The 25871-nt window shown below is 32.6% G+C and overlaps 1 protein-coding gene across 1 annotated transcript in view; it reads left to right on the forward strand.

The window, feature by feature from the left end:
- The window catches only part of LOC122630799 (5-hydroxytryptamine receptor 2B-like), a 101283-nt gene that overhangs the window by 58009 nt on the left and 17403 nt on the right, over window positions 1-25871 (forward strand). The window contains exon 4 of the mRNA XM_043815725.1: window positions 24815-24958. Coding sequence (XP_043671660.1) covers window positions 24815-24958 — 144 coding nt within the window. The remainder of the gene's footprint in view (window positions 1-24814; window positions 24959-25871) is intronic.

Genomic DNA, 25871 nt, shown 5'->3' on the forward strand with positions numbered 1-25871 from the left:
TCGTCGTTCTACTCGAAAAAAGAAGTCATCCTATTCGCGTATGCATGTCCTATTTTTTACGTTCATACGTAAATTCGCCACGTTCGAAAATCCACATTCATGGATAATAAAATAAACTTAATTACGAAAGATATCATAGCCTGGATTACGTGATTCGAAAATCGAAAAGAGAAAGGTACCAATAATTAATTAATCGATTGAACATATCGATTAGAGATAAAAAAAAAAGAAATAGGACGATAAAATATATTATGTATTTATTCGTTCCGATTGAATTTTTATCAGGCAAGAATTTCAGAGAAGGATTTACAATAAAAATTTTTATATATCCTTTTCACTTACAGACATACGTCGTATACTCATATACACATATCTTACTTACACAAATGATTAAAAATTATTTAACATTTATGAGGAAAAATATTTGCAGTTTTGATCACCTTTAATATATCATCCTGACGATCTTACAAGAAATTTGATATGAGTAATTCCCACAGATAAAAAATAAGTTGTTAAATATCATAGATTGCAACACTTTATGAACCTGTCGTCGTTTTTTTTCTTTTTTTTCCTACATTTTTTTTTCTTTTTTCTACAAACTCATAAATCTTAGTAAGGAGATCTAGCAGGTTACCTCTGCTTTCCTCGAAGACGTTATAATAAAAAGCTGAATGGTCTTTTGTGTAGAAACGTGCACACTGTAAGTGGTTGAAGGTACCTTCTTTCGTTAGACGTGCTATGAGAGACAGAGAAAAAGAAAAAGAAAGAGAAAGAGAGAGGAGGGTTAAGCGTGTTATGCTTTTTGAGGAACCTCGCGAGTGTTGCTAACCATCATCCCCAGCACCGTGCTCTCTTCGTGTCTCGATGTAAAGAGAACAAAGAAAAGTTCTCTCCCTTTTATTTCACCGCGGTAAGTGAATTTTCCATTGAAAAGAAAAGACGAAGGAAAAAATAAAAATTCAAAAAAAAATAAGGATAAATAAAAAAGAAGTATGGAGAATGATTGAAAAAAAAAAATGTACGAAGAAAAAAGGGGGGAAAAAAAGAAGAAGAGGAAACCATAATTGGCCTCTCCTGTGAAAATCTCATCGAATTCATTATTAAATATTAATTTGATAAATTGTTCCTATTATTAAATCATTTACTTTGATATTTAATAAATCTTCGATCTTCGAAAAACTTTGTAGAAGAAACAGAGAAAGAAAAATCGAAAGTAGACGATGTCCTGTCTGACTTTTCTATCCTATGCTCTTCGAAAATGTTCCTTTTTTTTTCTTTCTTTCTTTCTTTTTGATAGCAAAAAGAAGAAGAAAAAGAAAAAGAAAAAGAAGAAGAAAAAGAAGAAGACAGAGAAAAGCAGAAAAAGTCGAGAAAGTACAATGCTATCTGATTTTTCGACGTATGCCCTACGGGAATTTTCCAGTTACTTTCCCCTTTTTCCTTTATTTCTTCTTCTTTTTCTGATATAAAGAAAAAGAATTTTGTCGAATGTATGGCTCGTGTCTTTCTCTTCTTCCTCATCTTCTTCTTCTTCTTCTCCTTCTTCTTCTTCTTCTTCTCCTTCTTCTACTTCTACTTTTTCTTCTTCTTTTCTTCCTCATCTTATCCTTCTTCCACTTTTTCTAAGTTTTCTACAACTACCCTACCCTCTAGGTATTCCACCCTCTCTAATACTCACCTTCTTTACCCTTCTTCTTATACTTTCGTTGTTTTCCCCACTGACAAGTCTCATAATTTTGTTTTTCCCATGTTTCTCTTCTCTCTTTCTCTTTCTCTCTGTCTGTCTGTCTTTCTGTCGGTCTCTCTCTCTCTTTCTCTCTTTCTCTCTCTCACTCTCTCTTTCTCTCTTTCTCTCTAATGCCCACAGGCTTCGAAATACTCTGAAACATATATATGAAACGCATACGCACGCGCGTGTATACACACATATGTATCTATAATACACATGCGTAACGTCAAAAATACACCTACGTTGAAATGGGAAATACGTGTAAAACAGAAAAAGAGAAAAAAAGAAAAAAAAGAAAGATAGAATAGACGCGAAGAGGCTATCACCCATATGTTGCCTATCCATGTCTACTACACTTGCCTTCTTTACTAACACTATTCCCTTATGTACGGGGTGTCGAAAAGATGAACGATTGTTCGACTCCAGGCTATTGCTAGGGGAACGAGAGTTCGTTTAACAACTCGCAACGAAAAAAAGAAAGGTCGTTTTATTCCAAATGTGTTCTATGTTACAAGCTCAGAAGGTTGTCAGAAAACATTGATTTTTCTTGATCCAATGATTCAACGCTTACTTTCTCTCTCTCTCTCTCTCTCTCTCTCTCTCTCTCTCTCTATATATATATATATATATATATATATATATATATATATGTATATAGATATATATTCTTCTTTTTATATATTCTCTATATATATTCTTTTTCTATATTTATCTCATTGTTATTCGACCGTAAATCCATTGATCAAAATTCTAAGTACAAATGTTACCATTCTCGATCGATCTTATATACATTACCGTGTTTATTTAATCAAATGTAAAATAAAATTTGTATATTTTCAAAAAACGAAACTCTCAAAGATATTTTAATCGTTCCCCAAAAATAATTTATCAGGAAGATATAAATGAACATTTTATTTCATAACATACTTTTACCGCTAACTTTTATAATTGATCCAACTATAGTATAAATCCTTATAAAGGAATCTCAATTAAACTCGTTAAAGAGAAGATATCTTAAACTGGGATGAGTCTCTCTTTATCTCTCTCTCTCTCTCTCTCTCTCTCTCTCTCTCTCTCTCTCTCTCTCTCTCTCTCTCTCTCTTTCCATTTTTTTTAATCTCTTTCTCTTTGCAATGAAGATGAACGCCGGCTAAACGCCATTACGCTTTTTAACGTAATTTAAACGCGATTACTTAGAATAAAACGGTGAGCACACACACACATACACACATGTACATACAAATTCACAAACTCATATATAAACGAACAACATATTAAGCTTTACGAACGTTCTTTCGAAAAGCCATGGATATATTTTTCTATCTTGTTCGTTCGTTGACGGAGAACGATAATCAAGAAAGAAAGAATAAATTAATTCTTTTGAAAAATAAATGAATTTTTTTAAGACCTCTTTTTAAGATTTTTTAAAGAAATTTTTTTAAGATTTGTATTTTTTTTTCATTTTTTCTTTATTTATTTTTCTTTTGTATAAATAACGATTAAGATTCGGACGAAGGGGTAAAAAGAAAAAAAGAAAAATTTTTTCTTCCAGAAATGAAAACTTTTCCAATTTTCGCATTTCACCGAGAAGTTTTTATTTTCACTCGATCGAATCGAGGATACACACGTACATACGTGAGTACGTACATTTGTCCATACGTACTTACGTATATATATATACATAGATCGCTTTTCATCGAGTACGCCGACGACGGACGGAACGCTGCAGTTTAATTTTCCGACGCGAAACATTGTTGCCCAGAACGGGAACATGTCGCGCGAGAACGTATTGACATTCTTTTTTCTCTCCTTCGTTTAATTACATAAATTTATCGCAGTAGCCAGGTAGGTACATATACATATATCGAGCAGAGAAAATTTTTTAATATCCGATTGAAAGGTCGAGCGTGTCGTTGGATGCATACTTGAATAAAAAAAAAACAAAAAAAACAACAAAAAAAGAGAAGAGAAGAAAACAAAAACAAAAAAAAATAAAAGAAGATTTTCTGTTCCTCGTGAATTTGATTTCTTTTTTTAACACTTCTCTTTTTTATTTTCATTTCATTCTTTATTGACAATAATAATATGACATACTTATATTTAATCGTTCATTTCGCTTGATCCCAATTATTCGATTATCACACATTAGTAAACAGAGAATTTAATATATTATGACGTAATCATCCGCAATACGTATACGAATACTACGAGATTCGACATGTAACATCGTTATTAAATCAAGTAAATTTGAAATCGAATGTATATCGATACATTTAAATTATATTAATATTAAAACGATAGTACTCAGAAACATGCGCGTATGATGATTATTGTACGATTCGTTTGCACACATACACGTACATACGTCTGCGGTTTTATTGTGGCTTTCTTTATCGTCATTGTCGTTATCATTTTATTATTATTATTGTTATTATTATTATTATTATTATTATTATTATTATTATTATTATTATTATTATTATTATTACTATTATTATTACTATTATTATTATTATTATCATTATTATTATTATTATTATTAAATCGCAATAACTATTCATACATTAGCCCGTATTCAATTGTGTCCTCCATTGTGAGACACGTTCGGATTATCCAAAAAAAAAAGAGAAGAAAAATGACTGAAGAATGAATAAAGAAAATGAATGAATGAATAAAGTGGCAAAAAAGTAATAGGATTCGCCTAAGCGTGCCAAGAATAATGAGTAAAAACGTGTATAAACTACCTCGCATGCTTTTTGTATTTTTCTTTTTCTTCCACTTGCATTTTCTTTTTTCTATTCTTCTTTCCTTTTTTTTATTCCTATTTGTTTTATTTTTACTTTTTTTTTTTTTATCTCGTCGAAGTCCTCGACGAGTTGGCGACGTAACGCCGAGCAAAATAATCTGCTTATAATTTTACGAAGTTTACTCTTCGTTCCCTCTCTCTCTCTTTCTCTCTCTCTCTCTTTCTCTTCTTAGATCCTCAACGCATTTTATCGCACAACACGAACATCGCGTTAGACGGTCTTTCCGCAGGAAAAATCTTCGATAAAGAGAGTTATCTTTTTTGCATTTCGTGTCTCTTTCCAACGAGAGAAGAAGAATAATCGAAATAGAAAAAAAAACTTAACGCATGATTAAGATCGAAAAATATATCATTATAATATCGTTCGCGAACAAATTTATTATTGACCTGTATATTAATCGTTTTCAAATCGAGAGAAGTGAAAATGGTTATCCACGTTCGTATTCGCAAAGGAACATGGATAATTAATTAGACGATCAAAATGAAAATCGTTTGTTAGGAATGTTATTTGGCGAACAATAATGCAAGCGAAATACGATAAATTTCGGCGTTTGGAATTGTTGTATTAAAAAATTATCGAACAAATTGTACAACAAATGGCAGAGAAATGTTAAACAAGCTTAAACGGGATCTCTTTTTGACGTCGTCGACTGGATTAATTGGTCTCTCGATGCTTTACAAATATATTCCCCTTTTGGCATTTGAACTCCGAGCGTGAATTCATTAGCCCGATTAAAATGAGAAACGAGAAATCGACAGACTGTAATGAATATACGTGGTTGATAAAAAAATAAAAAATTCGAACGAAGTCGACGTTATTTAACGGTCAATCTAGCGGAATACTCGACTGGTTGGAAGGATGTTTCATGTTATCGTAAAATCTCTATCGGAATTAACGAATTCCATGAGAGTTGACCGCAACAGGTGCACGGTTATTGTAAATTTATTAATACTGATATATCGATCGAAACTTTCGAGTTTCCTGGTGGTCGTGGGAATGAAGCGGAAAAAAGAAAACGAAAGAAACAAAAAAATAAAAAGAGAAAGAAAGAAAAAAATTCAACGTCAAACGAACGAACGAACAAAATCGTAATGTTTATTATTTTCATCTTTACATATCATTTTTTTCAAGCATCGATTATGATGGGTTGAGATTATGATGATAAACGAGACGATTGTCGCGATATTTCCATAGTACGGATTAAAGATTTAAGAATAAAGAAGTGTGCGAATGATATCAGACATCTTATAAATTAGGTATGTGTGTATGTGTGTGTGAAAAAGAAACAGTGAAACAAAAAGAGAGAGAGAGAGAAAGAGAAAGAGAAATAAAAAAGGATCAATGATATATCGAAAAACGAGCGTTAATGTTCGCTCTCATTATAGCCATAATTTGATTCAGTATCACAACATTCTAACGCCGTCAGCGTTCTCATTGTCATTGGTATCTCTTCGAAAATCAAAATAGTTCCTATCCATTCCCGACGTTATCCCCGTGCTCGGATGCACGTAATCGTGTTATGTTCTGGTGAATCGCGAGAACGCGCACGTTTTGGGAATAGTCGATGTTGCGAATTACAAAAAAGGGAAAGAGAAAAACATTCAAAAAAAGAAGATAAAGAGAAAAGAAGAGCAAGGGAAGAAAGGCAAATGTAAATAATTGAAATCGTCAGTAACAGAAATTAACGATAAATAAGCTTTTAAAGCGAATTTTCATTGTTGAAAAAATATTTCCTTCTGATCGTTTCATTTTTTTTCTCTCTTTTTTTAAATTCGTCGAATACGAGTTTTATATTTTAAGCTCTTTTATTCGAGTTCCAACGAAATTTGTACTTATTGATTTTATTATTGTTATATATATAGCTTGGTATTATCGTTACAATTATGTGTTAATTCATTTTAAAGTGGAATAACGTTTAGTGGATCTTTGAAAGGGTGGTGGTATGTATCTCGAAAATCGTTGCACCGGCAGGGAGCTTAACGAGCTGTCCGTGAAAATATTTACGCGAAAGACGTCTCGCACTCTCGGTTAAAAGGCAACCCAGAAAGAGAAAGGTCCGACAATTTTCGAAGGTAGAATGCAAAAGTATTTAGGACTGTGATAACGTCAAGTTTTATTCGCAAGCAGGATTTTCCATTAAGGCCAAACTCTTTCTTAAATTTTGCCTATTTCATTTGCACTCTTGAATCTCTTTATTCATCTATCTCTATCTTTCTTTTTCACACATACATTCTCTTTACGTTAACAACTACTTCGACTTCCAACAATGATCTAAATTTTTTCCACAAATTACGGTATATAATTCGCAGCTACTTTTATGATATACATACCTATTTCGTAGTTTCGTTCACTGACGCATTAAAAAAAAAAGGAAAGAGGATGAATGAAAAGAAAAAAAGAAAAGTAAAAGAGAAAAAAAAGAAAATAATGAAAACTCGTGGTGGTCGAGTTTTTTTCTCCAACGTGAACGTTTTCGTTTTCCCGAGCATTTTTTTTAACAGGATCGTCGTAGCGTCGAGGGATTAAGCTCTTTCGTAATTAATGGGGAAACGAGCGTAGTACGTGCTACATCTGCTTTGAGATGCCTCCGAAACGGGCTAAAAAAGAGCTTATTTTCTCCTCTGTTTAAGATGAAATGCATATCGTCCCCGTTTTCTGTTTGCGTATAAACCGATAATTAATAATAATAATGCATATCAGCTGATTCCCCATCGATAGGAGATAGTTCCTTTTTAGTAACAAAGTATGAGATTATCTATTTAAAATGTTTAGAACAAGAAGATAATATTTATCAAATTTATTATCTATAAAGGAAAAGAAACAAAGAAATAGAACGTATAAAATGAAATTCTGTATGTCTTTTGAAAAATCGTCCTTTCTTCTTTGTCTTAAAACTTGACAATTGTTTTTTTTTTTATAGATAAGATAATAAAAAAAAAACAAAGGAAAAGCAAAAAAGAATCCGTTCCTTTAGTCGTAGTAAATTAACGATGAGAACTCGCAAGAAGATAGCGTCGAGCATTCATTAATCTTAGAATTCGTGAGAATATCGGAATACCCGCGGGATCCTTTGTTAAGTCGAAAAGGTGAAAGGCCGAGTCGAGGGAATATCCGAGATGACCCGCATGACTTCTAAGAACGGATTCAAGATATATCTATTCTCGAAACGAGAAGTTCCAACAATCTCGCGATGAACTCGGTCGATCCGACTAACGCGTTTAAACCATAGAAACGTTCGTTTCTCATAAATCTTACGGAAGTGAATTATTTTGATCCTAGATTATCATCGCTAAATTGGAAAATATTTAATTAATTTCCAATTTAATCCTCTTAAATACTTTATCGATTCTTGTAAAAAAAAAAAAAGAATAAAACAATTATTTCAAATAATTTTCTTTCGGAAAGTACCGTTTCGGTATACGGTCAACAAATATAATAATTCATGAATTACACGTTTCAAATTATTTTTCTTCTTTTAATTAGACATCATCAATCGAATTAATTACAATTGGAGGAAATTGTCAAAGAATCAAGTATCATAGTACAATTCTTTTCATTTTTTACTCAGATATTATAAATCGAAATTGTTACAATCGATTTATTTTCACGCAAAAAAAAAGATCGATGAAACGAAAAGAAGAAAAGAAGGAAAACAAAAAAAGAAAGACCAATACGACGGACCCTTTAAAATTAATATCGATTATCAATATGAGTATAGAGGATTCGAAGATGGTGAATATAAAATTCTAAGAAAGGACGTGAAATAAAAGGAGATAGATGGCAATAGCGATGTTGATAAGTGTGTCGTGTATGGCAAAGAAAAGGAAAAAAGGGTAGATCTTTCTCTCGGTATTGCACACGTAGAAACTGTACATGTGTCCATGTGCGTCACGTTCCCATGTAGTCGTCCAAGTGGGTCTTGATGTATGCCTGCTTAGAAGTCCATCCATGGTATTGGAATCCAGCTTCTTCGAGAGCCAATCGACTCTTGTCCTCATCCTTCGTTGGCCTCTTTGCCCAAGGCGATCTCTACAGCAGCCGCTACCGTTTCCTTCGAAGCCTCTTGGGAAGCAAACAACCAAGCGCAGTTCAAATGGCTCGACTACAATGTTTACGAATTGGATCGTTCGAGATCGCAGAACGTACGAAAAGGAATACTAAGCTTTATTTTCGATCAACTATGAAAAATTCACTTTTATTGAAACGGAAGGAAAAAAGTTTTTCTTTTTATCAAAATTGAAATTGACAAAAAAAAGGAAAAATGAAAGAAGGGAAAGGAAAAAGGGACGAAGAGAAACGACAAGGAAATATTAAAAGAAAAAAGAAAATGAGAGGATGTTTTCAAGATAAAGAGAGAGAGAGAGAGAGAGAGAAAACGTGTTCCAAATGAACGAAATCTCGATTGGTTAAAAATCACCAGTAGCCGGAAAAGTCGAGGACATTTGAAAAACTCGAAACGCGTTAATTGGAAGTATTCGAGAGACGTAGAAATGATTTGACTATAAATATCGGCAAACTCACGGTTAACGTGACAGCGACTCTGACTCTTCACTTTATTTGCTTTTTCTCGTTTTCTATTATCACGTGTAATACATAAATAATAGACATGCGGATACAATTTTATTTTTTTCTTCTTTTTAATATCGTCTAAATACATATAATCAAGAATCATGTCTCGATCGTTAATAAGGAATGACGCGTTGTAATAAGGCTCGTTAGAAATCGTAATTACGTGTGAACGAAATTGTGAATTTTAATACAGGCGAACATAGAAATCGAAGCTTCGATAATCTCTGCAACGTGATTGGTCGTGCTGAGTTAATGCAAACTTAATTCGAAGTCAAATCGAATTCGACGTAGATACTCACCATGCTACGTTTGTAGCTTATACGTGATCCACATGTTTCTCTGGCATATACCTTGTCTACCTATCCACATATATATGTGTATATGCAGTTACATACATACATATGTATATGTAGATAGATAGGTATGTAGATAGGTAGATGTATATACAATACGGACGTGTACTGCAAATGATCAGAATCGTAATCTCTCTGTTGAGATTCACGCTTGGCAGAGGTCATTTGATAGTCAAAATCGCATTAGGAAAGGATATAGCCGTTTTACAATACTTCTAGGAGATATTCACTCTTTTTTATTACGAATACTTTAAAATTGTAAATGTGATTGTGAAGATATTAATGAAATATTGTTACAAAGTTCTACGTTTGCTAGCTACAAGATTACGCATTTATTAAAAGTTTCATATTGTTTTATCGGTGGAAAAAAGATACAGGAGAAATAGAAATTCATAAATTCTGAAAAATAACGATAAAGTACGGCAAAAGACGCTTCGGCCAATCGATATTAACTTAGAAAAAGATACAACGATTCTAAAATATTCTCTTTCGAAAATATTTTCACATTTTATCTCGAATACATTAAAATTGTAGATAAATCTGAATCTGCAAATATTAATAATACTCCTCGATATTCAACGTTTACTTTCTACGAAGTCGATAGCAATTTTTATAGTATTTTATTAGTTGAAAAAAAAACATATATATAGATATATTTTTATGATCAACCTGACGTAGATAAAAGACGAAAGAACAAATTTTTCTACGAAAATATGCAAGCAATGATATTTGATATTTCGTAATAACATGATGTGTTACGAGCAATAGGGAAAATGGAATTCGGAAATTTCACGTCCGATCGGAATCCTCGTTCTATCTCTCGAGTTTTCTTCTTTTTATTAGAAGAAGGTACAAGCTTTTATCGTGCTTATGGTTACGCGTAGTAATGGATGCCAGCTTGGAAAAGAAAAAAAAAAAAAAGAAAAAAAAGAAATAAAAGGGGCACTCAACCACGTCTAATTGGATAAACGAAACGATAGGGAAGAGTACGAGGAGACGAGTAACGTCGTAACTTTGTAAGTACATACGTTACATACGTGCTACGCTACAAGTAGAAAACCGATGCAGCAGTTCTCTCTCTCTCTCTCTCTCTCTCTCTCTCTCTCTCTCTCTTTCTCTCTCACTCGCTCATTCACTTATTCACTTTCTTTCCCCTTTAATATTACGCAATATACATCATGAAACAACATCGTACGTTACGCCTGATGAATTAAACGCTTCATAATATTGTCGTGATAATTGAAAAATAAGATTATAAATATTTACGTGCACGCTGAAAATATGGAAATTGCGTGTCCATTGTATATCGTATAACGAAATAAAAGAAGAAAGAAAAAACAAACAAAAAAAATCAGAGTAAACATTAAATGGACGTGTCCGAGCTCGAAAATGAAACTCACGTTTGTAGAGAATTCGTATTATCGACGAATTAATTTTTAATGAAAAAAATTCCTGGGAGATCTACCAAAAGAGAAAAAGAGCGAGTTAGAGAGAGAGAGAGAGAGAGAGAGAGAGAGAGAGAGAGAGAGAGAGAAATAAATAGTAAAAGAGAGAGAGAGAGAGAACTAGCGAAAACAAATTGCAATTAATTCACCGCGTGGTACAGTCTATTCTGCGAAAACATCGAACGTCGAATTAGAAATGGCAATACCTACAGTCGATTAAATGGACAGAGATGCCGGATCTGTAATAATACGTCCGACTGCGAGAGCGCGATAATAACGAGATTCGAATCGAGTTGGGATATCCGATGAACGATGGCTACGTAATAGAAGTACGAAAAACCGAATACGACGCAAATGCAAGCGGTCATCGCGGTTTATGGCAATATGAGAGCAAAATTTGAGGCTTATTGTCGATCTACAACGGTATACATTGAACCTATTTCGATCGACAATGTCGAATATGTACGATCTACGATTCATGGTAGTCCTTTCTTTGTTACGTTTTCAATTTAAATATACTCGATTTTGTTTATTTTTTTGTTTCTTCTCGTAAGCCTATATACATTATTTTACATTCTGATTTTTAGATCGAAAAGAAAGAAAATATATAATATAATACAAGCGTGACCCTATAATAAAGTGTCACGAACTATTTTTCTCTAAATTTCGTATTCTCATGAGAATTGATTTTTTTAATCGTAAAAAGTAGAATTGTTATAATTCCTTAATTAATACAAAGTATCCTATTCGATTAAAAATTAGTTCTTCTTAATTAAGCGATACAATCTTTAGTACGATTAATTTTTTTTTCTTTTCCTTTCTTGCTTTTTTATCACGATCTAATCTCTTATCACGTTCTAATCACGACTAAAGTCGCTAAGAAAGAATTTTTTTTCTGGTCTTTAGAAAATCAGTAAAAAGATGGATGAATAAAGGATATAGAGGAAGGTAAAAAGGAATGGAATATTTTTGATATGAAAATATTTTTATATGTATGTCTACGTCGTAAATCAATTTATAGTAACTCGTAAAATAACTTGGAATATAACAATTTGATGAAACTATCCCACAGAGACAATTCGTGACCTATCGAACTACTGAAAAATTGCTTTCCTTTACAAGCTGTTACTTTGAAATTCCTCAGTCGTTTCGCTTTTATTCATCGTTTCGATTCTCCAATCCAATTTCAAACGCGTTGAATCATGCGATTGCATCGATATACTCTGGCGCGACCGCATTTAACTCGGATTACTCGTCCGCGACAATAAGGGAAAGAAAAGAATATTTTTCACATCGAATGAAATTTCACGGAAAAAGAAAAGATTGCATCAGATTTGAAAATCTTTTTAAAGTCCATAGATTTATTTATTTTCGAAACATTATGCGGTTACCCGATAGAAATAGAAGTACGTTTCTATGAAAAAGAGTAACGTATTCTCTTCCTATTGAAAGGCAGATCTTTAAATCAGCTGTTCTTGTTAGTGATTACCAAAAAAAAAAAACCTCCTAAAACAAACTTTTCATTTTCTAACTTTTCACGTAAAAATTCTAAAAGTTTAATGACTATAACTCAGTTTGACTTTAACTCGGAATAAATTAATCGACTAGAAGATATAAAATCATCTAACAGATCTAATAATAAAATTAGAATAACCATATCAGTGTTTCCAAATTTTGATGACTTTTCTAGTTTTGAAATACTGCAATATTTTCTTAAGCCATTAATCCCTTTAGCCCTAATGCCCTTTGACCTTTCCAAAATCCTAAATCCATTGTCGTCTCGCATTACGTCGCTCGCCGCTCGTTAAATCTTCTAATACTGAGAGAGAAAGGAAGAGAGAGAGAGAGAGAGAGAGAGAGAGAGAGAGAGAGAGAGAGAGAAATTGAGTATCCCAAAATTGTCCTTTTCTGGTATAACCTTCACGAAAGAGATTAATAGCCATAGGTCATCAAGATACAAAGATAAAGTAAAGAATAAGAGAGATAGATAAGTTAATAATCGTTCATTAATTGTCTATGACGCATTTAGCAATTACCTATGAATACATTTCAAATAGATTCATGATATCTTCACGATCCTGCCCGATCAATTCCCGATAACTTCACTGGCTGATCATCAGTTGCTTGGCTCTTCTACTGTCTGATTACATACGCAGTATTACTCCTGTCGGCTGACGTTCTTCAAATTATCGCGGCTTGATTGCTTATGTCAAGTTGTTACGTAGAAACGTGGTTAATTATATTACAGATTTACGGGATATGTTAATTAAAATGATCTACCGTAATAGATATTAGTCGGATTATTAACAATTAAGTCTTTAGTAATTGACAATCTTTTTGTTATTTTTTTATTTTTCTTTACAATCGTTAAATCTGTTATATCGTTCAGTTTATTAAGATCGAATCAATTGATTAATCCGATATATATTTTTAACATTTTAATCGTTTATCACGCTAATTATTTTAATGATAATTTAGTAAATTGTCTTAAATAAAATATCCTATATCTAGATATTTTTATATACATCGAGTGAGGCATCTAAAACACGCCGTAACTCCGAATAATTCCATTATTTTATAATTTTATGAAAAAAATGCTAAGGACGAAGTTACACTATTTAGATACACGAAAGGAATGTTTTCTCCAGACATTCTTTCAAAATACCTCGCGAACTAATCATTTTTCTACATTTTATACTAATACATTTTTTATCGAAATGCCACGAGGTGATTCAATTCAGACAAAAAGAAAAGCTATAAGATTCCATTAAAAAAAAAAAGATATCCTTGAGAAAAAATGCTTTTTCTTTTTTTTCTTTCTTTTTTCATAAAACCAAAAATAACAAAGTTATTAAGCTGACCTGTTTTAAATGGCTCACCTGCCATACACATAGACACAAACACATACGTTTATATATATATATATATATATATATATATATATATATATACTTAGCATACATATACCATATATATATATATATATTTATATTTATGTATTTATAATATATAAATGAAGCTCGAGATATACAAATTCAACTATATACTACTTGTCACGTTTCACGGTTAACAGATTACATTGATAACACGTTCATTTTATGTCAACCTATGTACGTATATTCACTCGTTAATGAGCGAACAAACCTCAACTTTGGCGCTCATTTAAATCCCCTGATAAGCTTTTGTTCGAAGGACAAACTGACAGAACTTTCTCTCTCTCTTTCTCTCTCTCTCTCTCTCTCTCTCTCTCTGTCTCTCTTACCCTCTCTTACCCTCTCTTACCCTCTCTCACTCTTTTACTCTCTTCTCAAGCAATAACCATCAGAATTTTAATCGATTTTTATAACTTTCATATTCATGAAATATATTGGGAACTTTGTTAGAGAGAAATACATTTCGAGAAATAAATGGATTTACTAATGTCCATTAAAATGATGGATAAGCCACGAATAACTAAAGTGTAATGATATTCGCTCGTTAAATTAGAGAATTAAGATAAAAATTAAAATAAAAACTATATTTTATTTAGATATACCTTTTCATAATTGAAGATAATTAATTAATTATATAAAATCGCACATATTGTTAAGTATATTATTACATTGAAGAGATAATTCTCATTTTCGAAATAAATCAAATTCGAGAATAAAATTACAAATATGTTATAAGTTATTCCAAAATTACAATGTATTTAACTAATTAAATATGCCTATAGCTAATTTATTGTCAAAGAGTTATTTGAATACTGCTCTCATTCGAATGATAGAAATGAACAAAGAGAGAGAGAGAGAGAGAGAGAGAGAGAGAGAGAGAGAGAAATTCCTTCATTTCCTGGAAATTAGATTTGGTATTTCGCATAGGGTGTTCAAGCATAAAACTAATGACGAAAATTAACATTCGGTTGACCGCGAATCATAAAATTTTATTGATCATCGCGTTCACCATCGCCAACTATCTACGTCTGGTCAAATATATATATATATATATATATATATATATATGTATGTATGTATGTATGTATGTATGTATGTATATATATGTATGTATGTATATATATATAGGGTGAAGTATTTAAATGGGAACACACAAAAAAAAAGAAAAAAGTAGAAAAAAATTGCTCGGAATAAATCTATATTACTTTAATGGATACGTGTAACATATTCAAGAAACATATTGCCCATTCAAAAAAAAAAAGAAAGAAAAGAAAATAAAGAAAAAAGAGGACGACTAAAAAATTTCCCTAAAATATCATATTTAAATATTCCCATTTAAATGTCCACCTTGTATATAATCGACCGATAGTACACCTGTGTTCCGTATATCGGTCGCCGTAACTGCCATTGGTACAATTTCTTTCATTTTCTCTCTCTCTCTCTCTCTCTCTCTCTCTCTCTCTCTTCTCTCTCTCTCTCTCTCTCTCTCTCTCTCTCTTTCTCTCTCTCTAAAAATGGCGTCAGCAAAAGCTGTTTCTACGAAGAAGGAGATAAATAACCAACGGTTGGCAAGGTTGAACGAGCAGAGCTGACTACCCCCATCGTTTATTGTCAGTTACGTTAGCTTTTTAAGGAAAAGTAGAGAGAGAGAGAGAGAGAGAGAGGCAGGATTATTTCAAACCATATCTATCGGAAAACTAATATATATTCGTATCATGATTCAGCTTGAGGTTCGAACTACGAACGACTCTCTATACGTTCTACGTTATTATTACCTATGATTTCTATGGATCTCTATCGTATTTCATTCTGCTCGCATTGATTTAACCAGCAACGGCACCCTTAGTAGTAGCTGTTTCCTTCGAGAAAGAAGACGAATAAGAGACTTTTGTTTTCCGTGACCGTATATCTCGTTTTTCTTCTTCTTCTACTCCGCACCCCTACCTCACCCTTTCTCCTACTATCCCTACCCTCCTCCATCCTCGTGATATATACGCCATGTCAAGCTACATATATTTTTCTGAAGAAGAAAAAAAGGCAAAAGAAAGAAAAGAGACATCATCCATGTGTGGCCTGTAAGGAAAAATGTAAGGTCGAATCAATAACATAAACAAACAAAAGAAAAAGAAGAAAGAAGAAAACGAAGATGGATGAAGGACAAGTTTCTTTTCCTTCGATAAAATGTCTTACGAAGTTTAACCTTTAGATTATTTTCAAAAGTAAAATTGCTAAAGTTATGCATGTACATATATAATAATGTGTTAAAAATCATGAATCATAAAATATGAAGACCTACGCGAGATACGTAAAGGCGAATATGCGATGAGAATGAACGAGCACGTGAGAAAATTTCGAAGTAAGGAGAATCTCGTCGTACCTGCTATATATATCTGTGTATATGTGTGTGTATATGTATATATATATATATATATATATATATATATTTACTACGAAGTCTGAAGCTCTACACCAAGTATATTATAAATGGTGAACCGAAAAGTAATTGCTAGTAGTGGTCGTTATGATTGGACATTAACAAGTATATCTTCCACAAACTTGAATCTCAGTTTCATCTTTTATTATTACTTATTCGTCGCGTTTTATTGCGTGCGAAAGAGAAAAAGAAATAGTTATTATTCTATTAAATATTTTATTTCTTTATACACACACATAAATAATTTATAATACGAATCGAAACAAAATCCGAAACAGTTAATAAACTTTAGAATTAAAATTTCACTTTCTATTATACAAATATACCTAATTATTTTATTAGAAATATTGCTATAAAAAAAAAAGAAGAAAAAATTTATTCAAGTAATCTATGCATTGTTTGTCAAATAAGAAAAAAGAAGTTCTGATGTCACGTTAAAAATTATCTTGAATACTTGCTGTTATTAATATTACCTAAAATATAGATTATAATGAAGTAAGAATTAATTCATGTTTGCGTTCTAAAATCCTTTCGATTTCAAACTGTACAACTTTGTTAATCTCGTCGAATATATATATATATATATATGCATATACGAAAATTAATTATGTTGCAAATACCATCGTGTATAATTACGACGTAAAAGGAAACTTCGTCCTTTTGTTAGCAGGTTGCTGCTCGTCAGAACACTCCTGTGATTTACAGATCGAAATGGCACGTTTATTCTTTAACAGTCTCCTATCTAAGTCATAGTGAAGTTTTGTTAAATACCTAACATCGATCATTTCCACACGTACATATATACAAAGACATATATATATATATATATCCGATATATATGTATATATATATACACATATGTATTCATGTCTCTCGCCTCTGCACGATTCTCTGGAGTTGAAGGATTATGGTTTCGCATAAAGTTGCAGTATGCACTTGGAGCAAACAGATACCAGACGTTTCTGAGACGTGAAATGAGAGATAAATAGAAGGAAAAATATAGTAAAACAAAGAGAAGTAAACAGAGAGAGAGAGAGAGAGAGAGAGAATCACGTGTATAAACTATATATAGTAACAATTTATAAATAATCTTAAGTCGAGCCTTTTTGCACGACTGAAAGCTTATGAATCCTTTACTTACTTTAATGATTCGCTTTTAATCCCGTACTGTCCAACAAGCTAAATGGATTATTTACAGGCGACTTCTTCGATCTCCGATGAAATTTCCCTTTCTACATATATACATACATATATTCATGTAACCAGAACGGCCATCGATGTTAAAACTTCAAGATTTTACGGTTCGTGCAACAATTCGAAAAGCACTCTCCTTCGTTGTTCGTTCAAATAGATAAACAGACAAGTCTTTAAACGTATTTAAACTTTCAAAGATCGTTACTCTTATTTCGTGGTAGAAAATCATTTCTCTTAGGAATAACGACGACGACGACGACGACGACGACGACGACGACGACGACGACTACACGCTTCGCGACGCTTCTTACTATTGGGAAGAAAAGAATGAGAAGAAAACTTTGTGAATTTAACTTTACGTAGAAGGAAACGACTTGACTTTTATTCACCTTCTTCCTCCTTTTTTTTTTCTTTTTTTTTTTCTTCTTCATTTTTTTCTTCTTCTTCTTCATTTTTTCTTCTTCACATTTTTCCTTTGTTTTTTTTCCTTTCTTCATTCTTTCTTCTTTTTTCTTTACTTCTTTTTTATCTCTTTCTAACGTAGGAAAAACGGAAATATAATTGTTTAAGTACATTACCGTTCCAATTCATCTTTTCGCTCGGAAGAAAAATTCTCCGATACAGTAGAAAAATCTCGATTTCCGATTCTCGAAGGAGAATTTTTCTCGAAGATATAAATTGATTACTAATTCAGGAATTCCCTGTTTTTCGAGAAAACAAAAAGTTTCCGAGGGAAAAAAAAAAGTAACAAAATCACCACTTATCACGTTTCCACCATCGCAAGTCTCTGTTTACTCTGTTCGCGTTTAAAGTTTCGAATAGGTGCACCAATTAACGAGTCCGAGTGTTCTGGCATAGTGACGAATCGTTAAATATAAACTTTCTCGTGTAAAATAAACTTCAGATACTAAAAGAGAAAGAGAGAGAGAGACAGATGTAAAAAGAAATAAATCTCTTTTTCCTTTCTTTCTCACACAAATATTTATTCGCGTTAAATGACTTTATATATATATATATCCGTATGGTAAAGAGAAAATCCTTCAATTTAACGATTCAACTCATGTCGAGATTTTCTCTTTTGTATCTATCTGTCCAAAGACAGACTCTCTCTCTCTCTCTCTCTCTCTCTCTCTCTCTCTCTCTCTCTCTCTCTCTCTCTTTCTCTTTCACCGAATGATACTTACGTTTGCACGAACGATACAAAGAAAACTTGGAAGAGAAAGAGAAGGTAAAAAAGAGAGAAAGAGAGAGAGAAGAGATAGGATTAGTTGGAAGCAGAACTTAAGAAGGGAAGCTTCACTGAAGTAATTCAATCACGCTAATGGCGGACACGCGGGGCGACTCCAAGCGAGTCAGTTAATCCGTTAACTGCCTTAATTGGGGCCAAACCCTCTAAGACGATTTGTGTATACGTTCAACGTGCCTGCCAACCCCTCTTCTTTTTCGCTTTCTTTCCACGTTTCTCCAGGACATAATTTGTCTCCATCCTGTCGCTTTCCTGCACGTGCAACGGACGTCCTGTCGGTTTATTTCTCAAGAGTGGATACGATGGATCGACGAGGTCCCACTATTGGTCCATTTTGTGACCACGACTTTTGTCCAACAGATTTCAAGGACAGACAATTTCTCGTTGATATCCTACCTCTTCTTATTTAGTATCAAGAGATTAATAACGAAGTTTCAAGCAGAATCATTTTCTTTTTTTCTTCTTTTTATGCTTAATCTGTCCATGCTATCAGATTTGGTATCAGATCTGTATATAGATAAGACAATACTATTTGAAATATTGCATTTATAATTTCATTCATGGACTTGCTATAAAATATGATTAATTTAAAAATACGTGAAGATTTGGAAATTGACGGATATTAATTGACACGTATATCGTAAAAAGAGAAAAAAAAAAGAAAAAAACTTTCATGATCGATCGTTCAACATAGCAACAGTTTCTATAAAAATCACTTAGAGAATAATAAAGAGGAAAACAAGCGCGACAGCTTTATCAATTTGTCCCTTTCAGTATTTTCTCCTTTGACTTCGAACGAATTTATCGTTTCGTGATCCCATTATTAACGATCTAGGTACACGTCGACGTCATCCTACGTTAGGATATTAACATAAAATTAAGAGAAAAAGGCGAGAGGGAACAGCTAATTTCCCTGCTTTCGCTACAAAAGCTAATACCCTTAACGTTTCCACTTTCAAACTGTTAACGTTTTGTCTGATGGAAGGAAGGTAAAGCGTAGAATTAAGAAAAAAAAAAGAAAAGAAAAAGAAAAAAACAGAAAAAGAGAAAAGGACAAAAATTAAAAAATTAAAACATTAAAGATGAAAGAAAAAGAAGCTACAGAGAGTAAAATTTCAAAGGGGGGCCACGAAGATACGAAGAAGATAAAAAAAGCATGAATAGAAAAGAAAAAATACCGTTTGGTGAGATATTTAATTATTTGAACATTACATTAGGAAGGAATGATCGTTAGAGATACAATCACGAGAAAAAAAATTAAAAAAAGAAAAAAAAAGAAAAGACTAACAAATTACATTACGACAAGTATAGTACGGAGTTTTTTTTTGTCTTTTTTCTTTTCCCCGCTTCTTCTTCTTTCCTTTTTACGTCGACTACAGTTTCACGACAAAAGAATTCTTTTTCGTTGGCTATAGTTTTGAAACTACTCAATCACTATCATCATCACTTCTTGGTTTCTTCTTTCAAGGATTAAGGTTTATCTACTACCTTCATTGAAACTATTTTCTGTCTACTCTTTTTCACTTTGATGTCTCCAGTGTCTCATTGTTCACTGCAAAAATAAAAAACAAAAAGGACAAAACAAAGAGAAAAAGCGATTCTCTTATCGTCAAAAATCATTTGACATTTGGGTCACATCCCTTCTTCTACTTCTTTTCCTACTTCTTTTCTTTCTTCTTCTTCTTTATTATTTCTTTCGTATTTTTATTTGTGATTATTTTTCTTTCATGAATTCGATCAAGGAAAGAAGTCTGATCCATTAAAAATATCTCTCTATCTATCTATCTCTCTTCAATTTTCTAATTCACTCTGTGTTACTTTCTACTTTATAATTATGTACCCTATCAACTCGTTGTTTTCATACGTTTGTACGTCATCCGTATTGTCCGTTATTTCTAGTTAATTAATTACGTTTTCCATTGTTACCGTTGGAGTGCTATAATATGTGTGCTTATATTTATACACTCTTTGTATTTTGCTTTTCATTCACACTGAATGTAATTCTCTTATACGTGAAAATTCTTTTTCTCTCTTCCCCATCCTTTCTCTCTCTCTCTCTCTCTTTCTCTCTCGTCTAATTATAGGATTTATACCTTGTTAATTATGCCGGTATAAAATTAAGATAAACATTTACTTTCATAACTTCATTTCCATGACATGTCGTACATAATTAATGAATTGATTATTTATTTATAATATATATATATATCATTGTATTATCATATAATACATTTTGCAATTTAAATTATATTATATTAAACGAATACTTCGTTAGCTTATTTTATTACGTTCCTTCTATCACTCTTTGGCAAACTCGTTGAACCATCATGTCGAACACCTTTGGAAAAGAGAAACGAGTAAAGGAAACCGCTGTCGGCTTTTGATAGTACTGCTGATGAAGTTGATTCTCCCAGTAAATCGAAAACGAACGCTCAGAAAGAAGCGTTTAACGCGTTCGACGACTAATTGCAAGAGCACCGTAAATTAAAACGAGTTCGTGTAACTTTCGACGTTTATAACGTCCCTTTCTCAGTAATCTATTTCCGAACGATCTTTCGATAAAGATAGGAGTTTTAATAGTTAAATCAAAATTTTCAATGAATATTCCGGTAAATGCGTTAATTATGTATAATGAATTTTTTTTTTTCATTCATCATATATCATTTTAACTTGCTATATGAATTTTATATCATTGACTATGAAGATCAAATTTTTTTTCATTCTATTTTTCCTAAAATTTATCATGAAGTATTCATGATAGTAAAGTATAGAGAGAAGCTCCCAATATAAAAATTAATATTGATGGATTAATATTCATATTTCAATAACAACCAACATACAATTTTGAAATTTTTGAAAAATGCTTTTATACGACGAATGAAATATAACGTTCGCATGAGGATATAACACCCGTCGAACAATAATACGAATGTCAGAGGTAAATGTAACATTTATTTTCTATAAACAGTAAATCGAAACGTGAACTTGGCTGTTATGGCCGAAGCCAAAATATAAATCGGCCCTTATACACTTGCCTTAAAGGTTATCGGGTGATCCTGTTACTTAGATTTCCGCCGCTCCGGAAAACGCATATTCGCTGACCCGAATAGGAAAATCGTGAGGGGTGAGAGAACAAAAAAAAGAATATAAGTGTAGGGGAGAGAGAGAGAGAGAGAGAGAGAGAGAAAGAGATGGGGAATAAAACCAACGCCGGAAACAACGGCCGTGGTAAGCTGAGCACATAAATCTACACGATAGATGAGCCGGACATCGAAGAGAATGTTTTTGGTGACCCGAGCTTAAATGACTAGCCGAAGGGACGAGCGACGATGCGAACGATGAAAAAATCGTTTTCGGTGTCGTACAGCCCTATAAACCTACAAAAGGAATTGTATGGACAGCGTAAACGATAGTTTCGATGTTTCGACTCGGCTCGGCTTGGAAATGTCCAGCCTATACGTCAACGCGAGATAAAAAGGATAACTCGCGAAAGATTTATTATTCGTTAGGGTTCTCCAAATTTTTGTAAATTGTCTACATCTATTTGTTTCTGTTCTTTTTCTTCTTTTTTTTCTTTCGTCTCTTTTTTCTGTTCTTTTTCTTTTTATCTTCTTTGATTATGGAAAAAATAAATCTATCTGATCAACTAAATGCTTACAAATGTACGTACGAATGTATGTATGTATGTATGTATGTAGGTATGCATATGTATATGTATAACGTAAGTACTATTTTACTACTACGTACATTCGAGTGTGCATATGTACATATGTTCAGGAATGATAAGGAGAAAGTAAACAAGACTGTATAAGAAGGTAAACGCTAGAGTTTCGGCTGAAGAGAGAAGAGTACTTTAGTGAATATTCTCTCTCGTCCTACGGCTACCTATCCATTCGTCTCCCTATCGCCATTCTATAGTATTCTCATAGTTTAGTTTACCGATAATCCGTATCGATTCTACTCAGAGAAAATGAATATTTTATTAGAATTCGCTGTGAAATTTCGTCGATACTTTATAATGAGAATAATCTTCTAACGAATCTGCGTACATGGATATATACATATATATATGTATGTGTATGTATATATACACACATATATATATATACATATACATAATAACGGTAATTATTCATTAAAAATAATAGATATCGATTGATTAAATCGGCTCGATAGGACATACGTTTTAACGTATTGTTAATTAATCGAAATGATTCGTCATTCGATGACCGTTCTAATAACACCAAAGCTTCGAACGTTAATCTCCTAACATCTGTAAAAGCTAATCATTTTCGAAACGCGTTTGATAATCAAAAGGATCGATAACACATCGTTTAGCATCAATCAAACAATTTTTCTTTTAGGATTATATCTTTTTAAAATATTTTTCTTATATATATTCGAATAATTTACTTCGAGATGATATTCGTCGTTAGAAAAATATGTCGGGGGATAAACATCGCATGTTGGTATTTCATCGAGTTGTATTTCACTACATCAAGAAAATTCTCTCTATCTCTTTATCTTTCTCTCTCTCTCTCTCTCTCTCTCTCTCTCTCTCTCTCCCTGCCTCTTTCTCTCTTACAAATTTTAAAAATCTTCGACTCTCCAAATTCTTCCAACTCTTTCTATACACGTCACTTCTATTCCGAGTCTCAGCATTTCGGGAAATATTTATTCTCCTTCGCATACCGCGACTCGACTGGTCATATTTTATAAAATACATTTCATTCGTTTCTCCCCTCCCCTCCTCTCTCTCTCTCTCTCTCTCGCTCGCATTTTCCATTTCTATCCTGAACTCTATTTTTAATACTAGTAGTTTCTTGCACGAAAGTATTCTTTCGTCGTCTTTCATCGTAGAATTCACATTATAAAAATATTGAAATATTCAAAGAAATAATAATTTAATATATAAAGAAACACAGAGAGAAGAATTTTTTTACAGGATTTTTAACAATTACAAAAATATAGCAAATTTTTGCATAAATATATATATATATATATATGTACATATGTATATGTATGCACAATGCACATACACCGATACTTTTCATTGAATAAGAGCAAAAGAAATAAATCTCTATATTTCCTTCTTCTTTCAATGAAATAAATTTCTCTAGTACAGTAGTAATTTTCAGATATGTAGTATATATATATATATATATATATATATATATACATACACATACGCATATACATAGGTATACCCAAGTACATTAATCAAAACTTCAGATTAATTTCGGTTACGTCAGAGACAGAAGATACTTTTTTCTTTCTCTCTTTCTCTCTCTCTCTCTCCCTCTTCCTTTCTCTCTCTCCCTCTTTCTCTCTCTTTTTACCTTTCTACAATGAAACCACGTGTTTACTACCTTATCTAAGTAAATATAACTTTTGTTCAAATGAGAACAGTCGCTTTATTCGACGAATGGCTTAGAAATATATAGTATTATATACAAGCGAGTACACGCTAGTAGCCTTTCATTTTTCTTCTCCACGACAAGTGTGCGGTCAGCCATATATATGTACATATATACATAGCTATATACCAACATATACATATAGCTTTTCTCCCCAAACAGAAAAGTTCCGTTAATTAAAGTGCCTGTTTGCCTCGGAGCCATAAAATAAAGATGACAGTTTACTTAGAGTCTATATGAAAATTGACAATAAAGAAAAGTAGTCGTAAAAGTAATTATTATTCGGTTGACGTTTGAGAGATAAGGAACTGATCAGTCCCGATGCACAATTTCTTACCGTCTCTTTAAACAATCTCCTTAAACGATATATGTATACTTGCAAATATATACGATATACGAAGATACATTTATGATAGAATGTCTGTAACACTTATCGATCAGTTTCCTCGGTTTCTATCATCTATATCATTGTTTATGTACTTCACAGATTCCCAATTCTATTAATAGAGAAGGAATGTAATACATGGATATATATATAAATATATATATATATATACATATACATATACATATACATATAATGTACATAAATACATATGCACATACATATACCGTACGTAGTCATATTCTAGTAATAAGCGAAGTATAGAAGCTAAGGATAATGATAGATAATTCTGTTTATTACAGATAAACTCGAGATGGTCTCTTGGGCCGGAACTCTGCGACATATGGACGAGCAGCGACGTCCTTTGCTGCACGGCATCGATATTGCATCTGGTGGCTATCGCGGTCGACAGATATTGGGCCGTCACCGATCTCAATTATACACAGGTTAATTGATACGCTTGCGGTCGAGCGAGAGTGTGACGGAAGTTCTCAGGGAAGGAATTGCAGAATAATGCAATTAAATCGATTGCCATTCGTATCTTTCTCTTACATCCATATGCATATACAAGATTAGAGAGACCGGCACACATACATATGTACTATCGATATACTATACTATCTACGTACATATATACATATGTACATACATATCTACCTACGTACGTATCTACATATGTATGTGTATACGTACATATACGTTTCTGTGTATGTGTGTACATTTATGCATTAGATTAGAAGGACCAAGTATAGAAATAGATCGACAGAATCGATCCAATTAGAAAGGTTTCGTTTCACGCGAACATTTCTTTTCTATCCCCTACTTTTTTTTCTTTTTTATTTCTCTTTCTTTCTCATTCTTTCTTTCTCTATCTCTTTCTCTCTCTCTCTCTCTCTCTCTCTCTCTCTCTCTCTCTCTTTCTCTCTCTCTCGTTCGCTCGCTCGCTCGCTCTGTCTATCTCTATTTCGTTCGTTCGTTCATTCTTTCTTTCGTTCTCACTCTTTTTTCCTCACAACGGCTCGTGCCATTCCCTCGGACTAATCGGATGAACCTTGAGAGCTCCTCGAAGTGGGTCCATAGCACGAGCTTACGATCGAAGGTTTTAAAAGCTTTCCTTCTTAACGTGACCGTTATACCCGTACGGTACAATTAGATAGAGAGCGACATACATCTATGTACAATGTAGTCCAGCGATGGATAATAAAAAAAAAGAAAAAGAAAAAAGAAAAAAAAAGAAAGAAAAAGAAAAGAAAAGAAAGTATTAGAAAGGAATCGAAAGAGGTCAGTTAGACAATTTCTTTTTTATTTTGTGGCTTAAAGTTGTTCCTTTTTCTCTCTCTCTCTCTCTCTCTTTTTCAC

The sequence above is a fragment of the Vespula pensylvanica genome, chromosome 7 (assembly GCF_014466175.1).
Source record: "Vespula pensylvanica isolate Volc-1 chromosome 7, ASM1446617v1, whole genome shotgun sequence".
Classification (NCBI taxonomy): Eukaryota; Metazoa; Arthropoda; class Insecta; order Hymenoptera; family Vespidae; genus Vespula; species Vespula pensylvanica.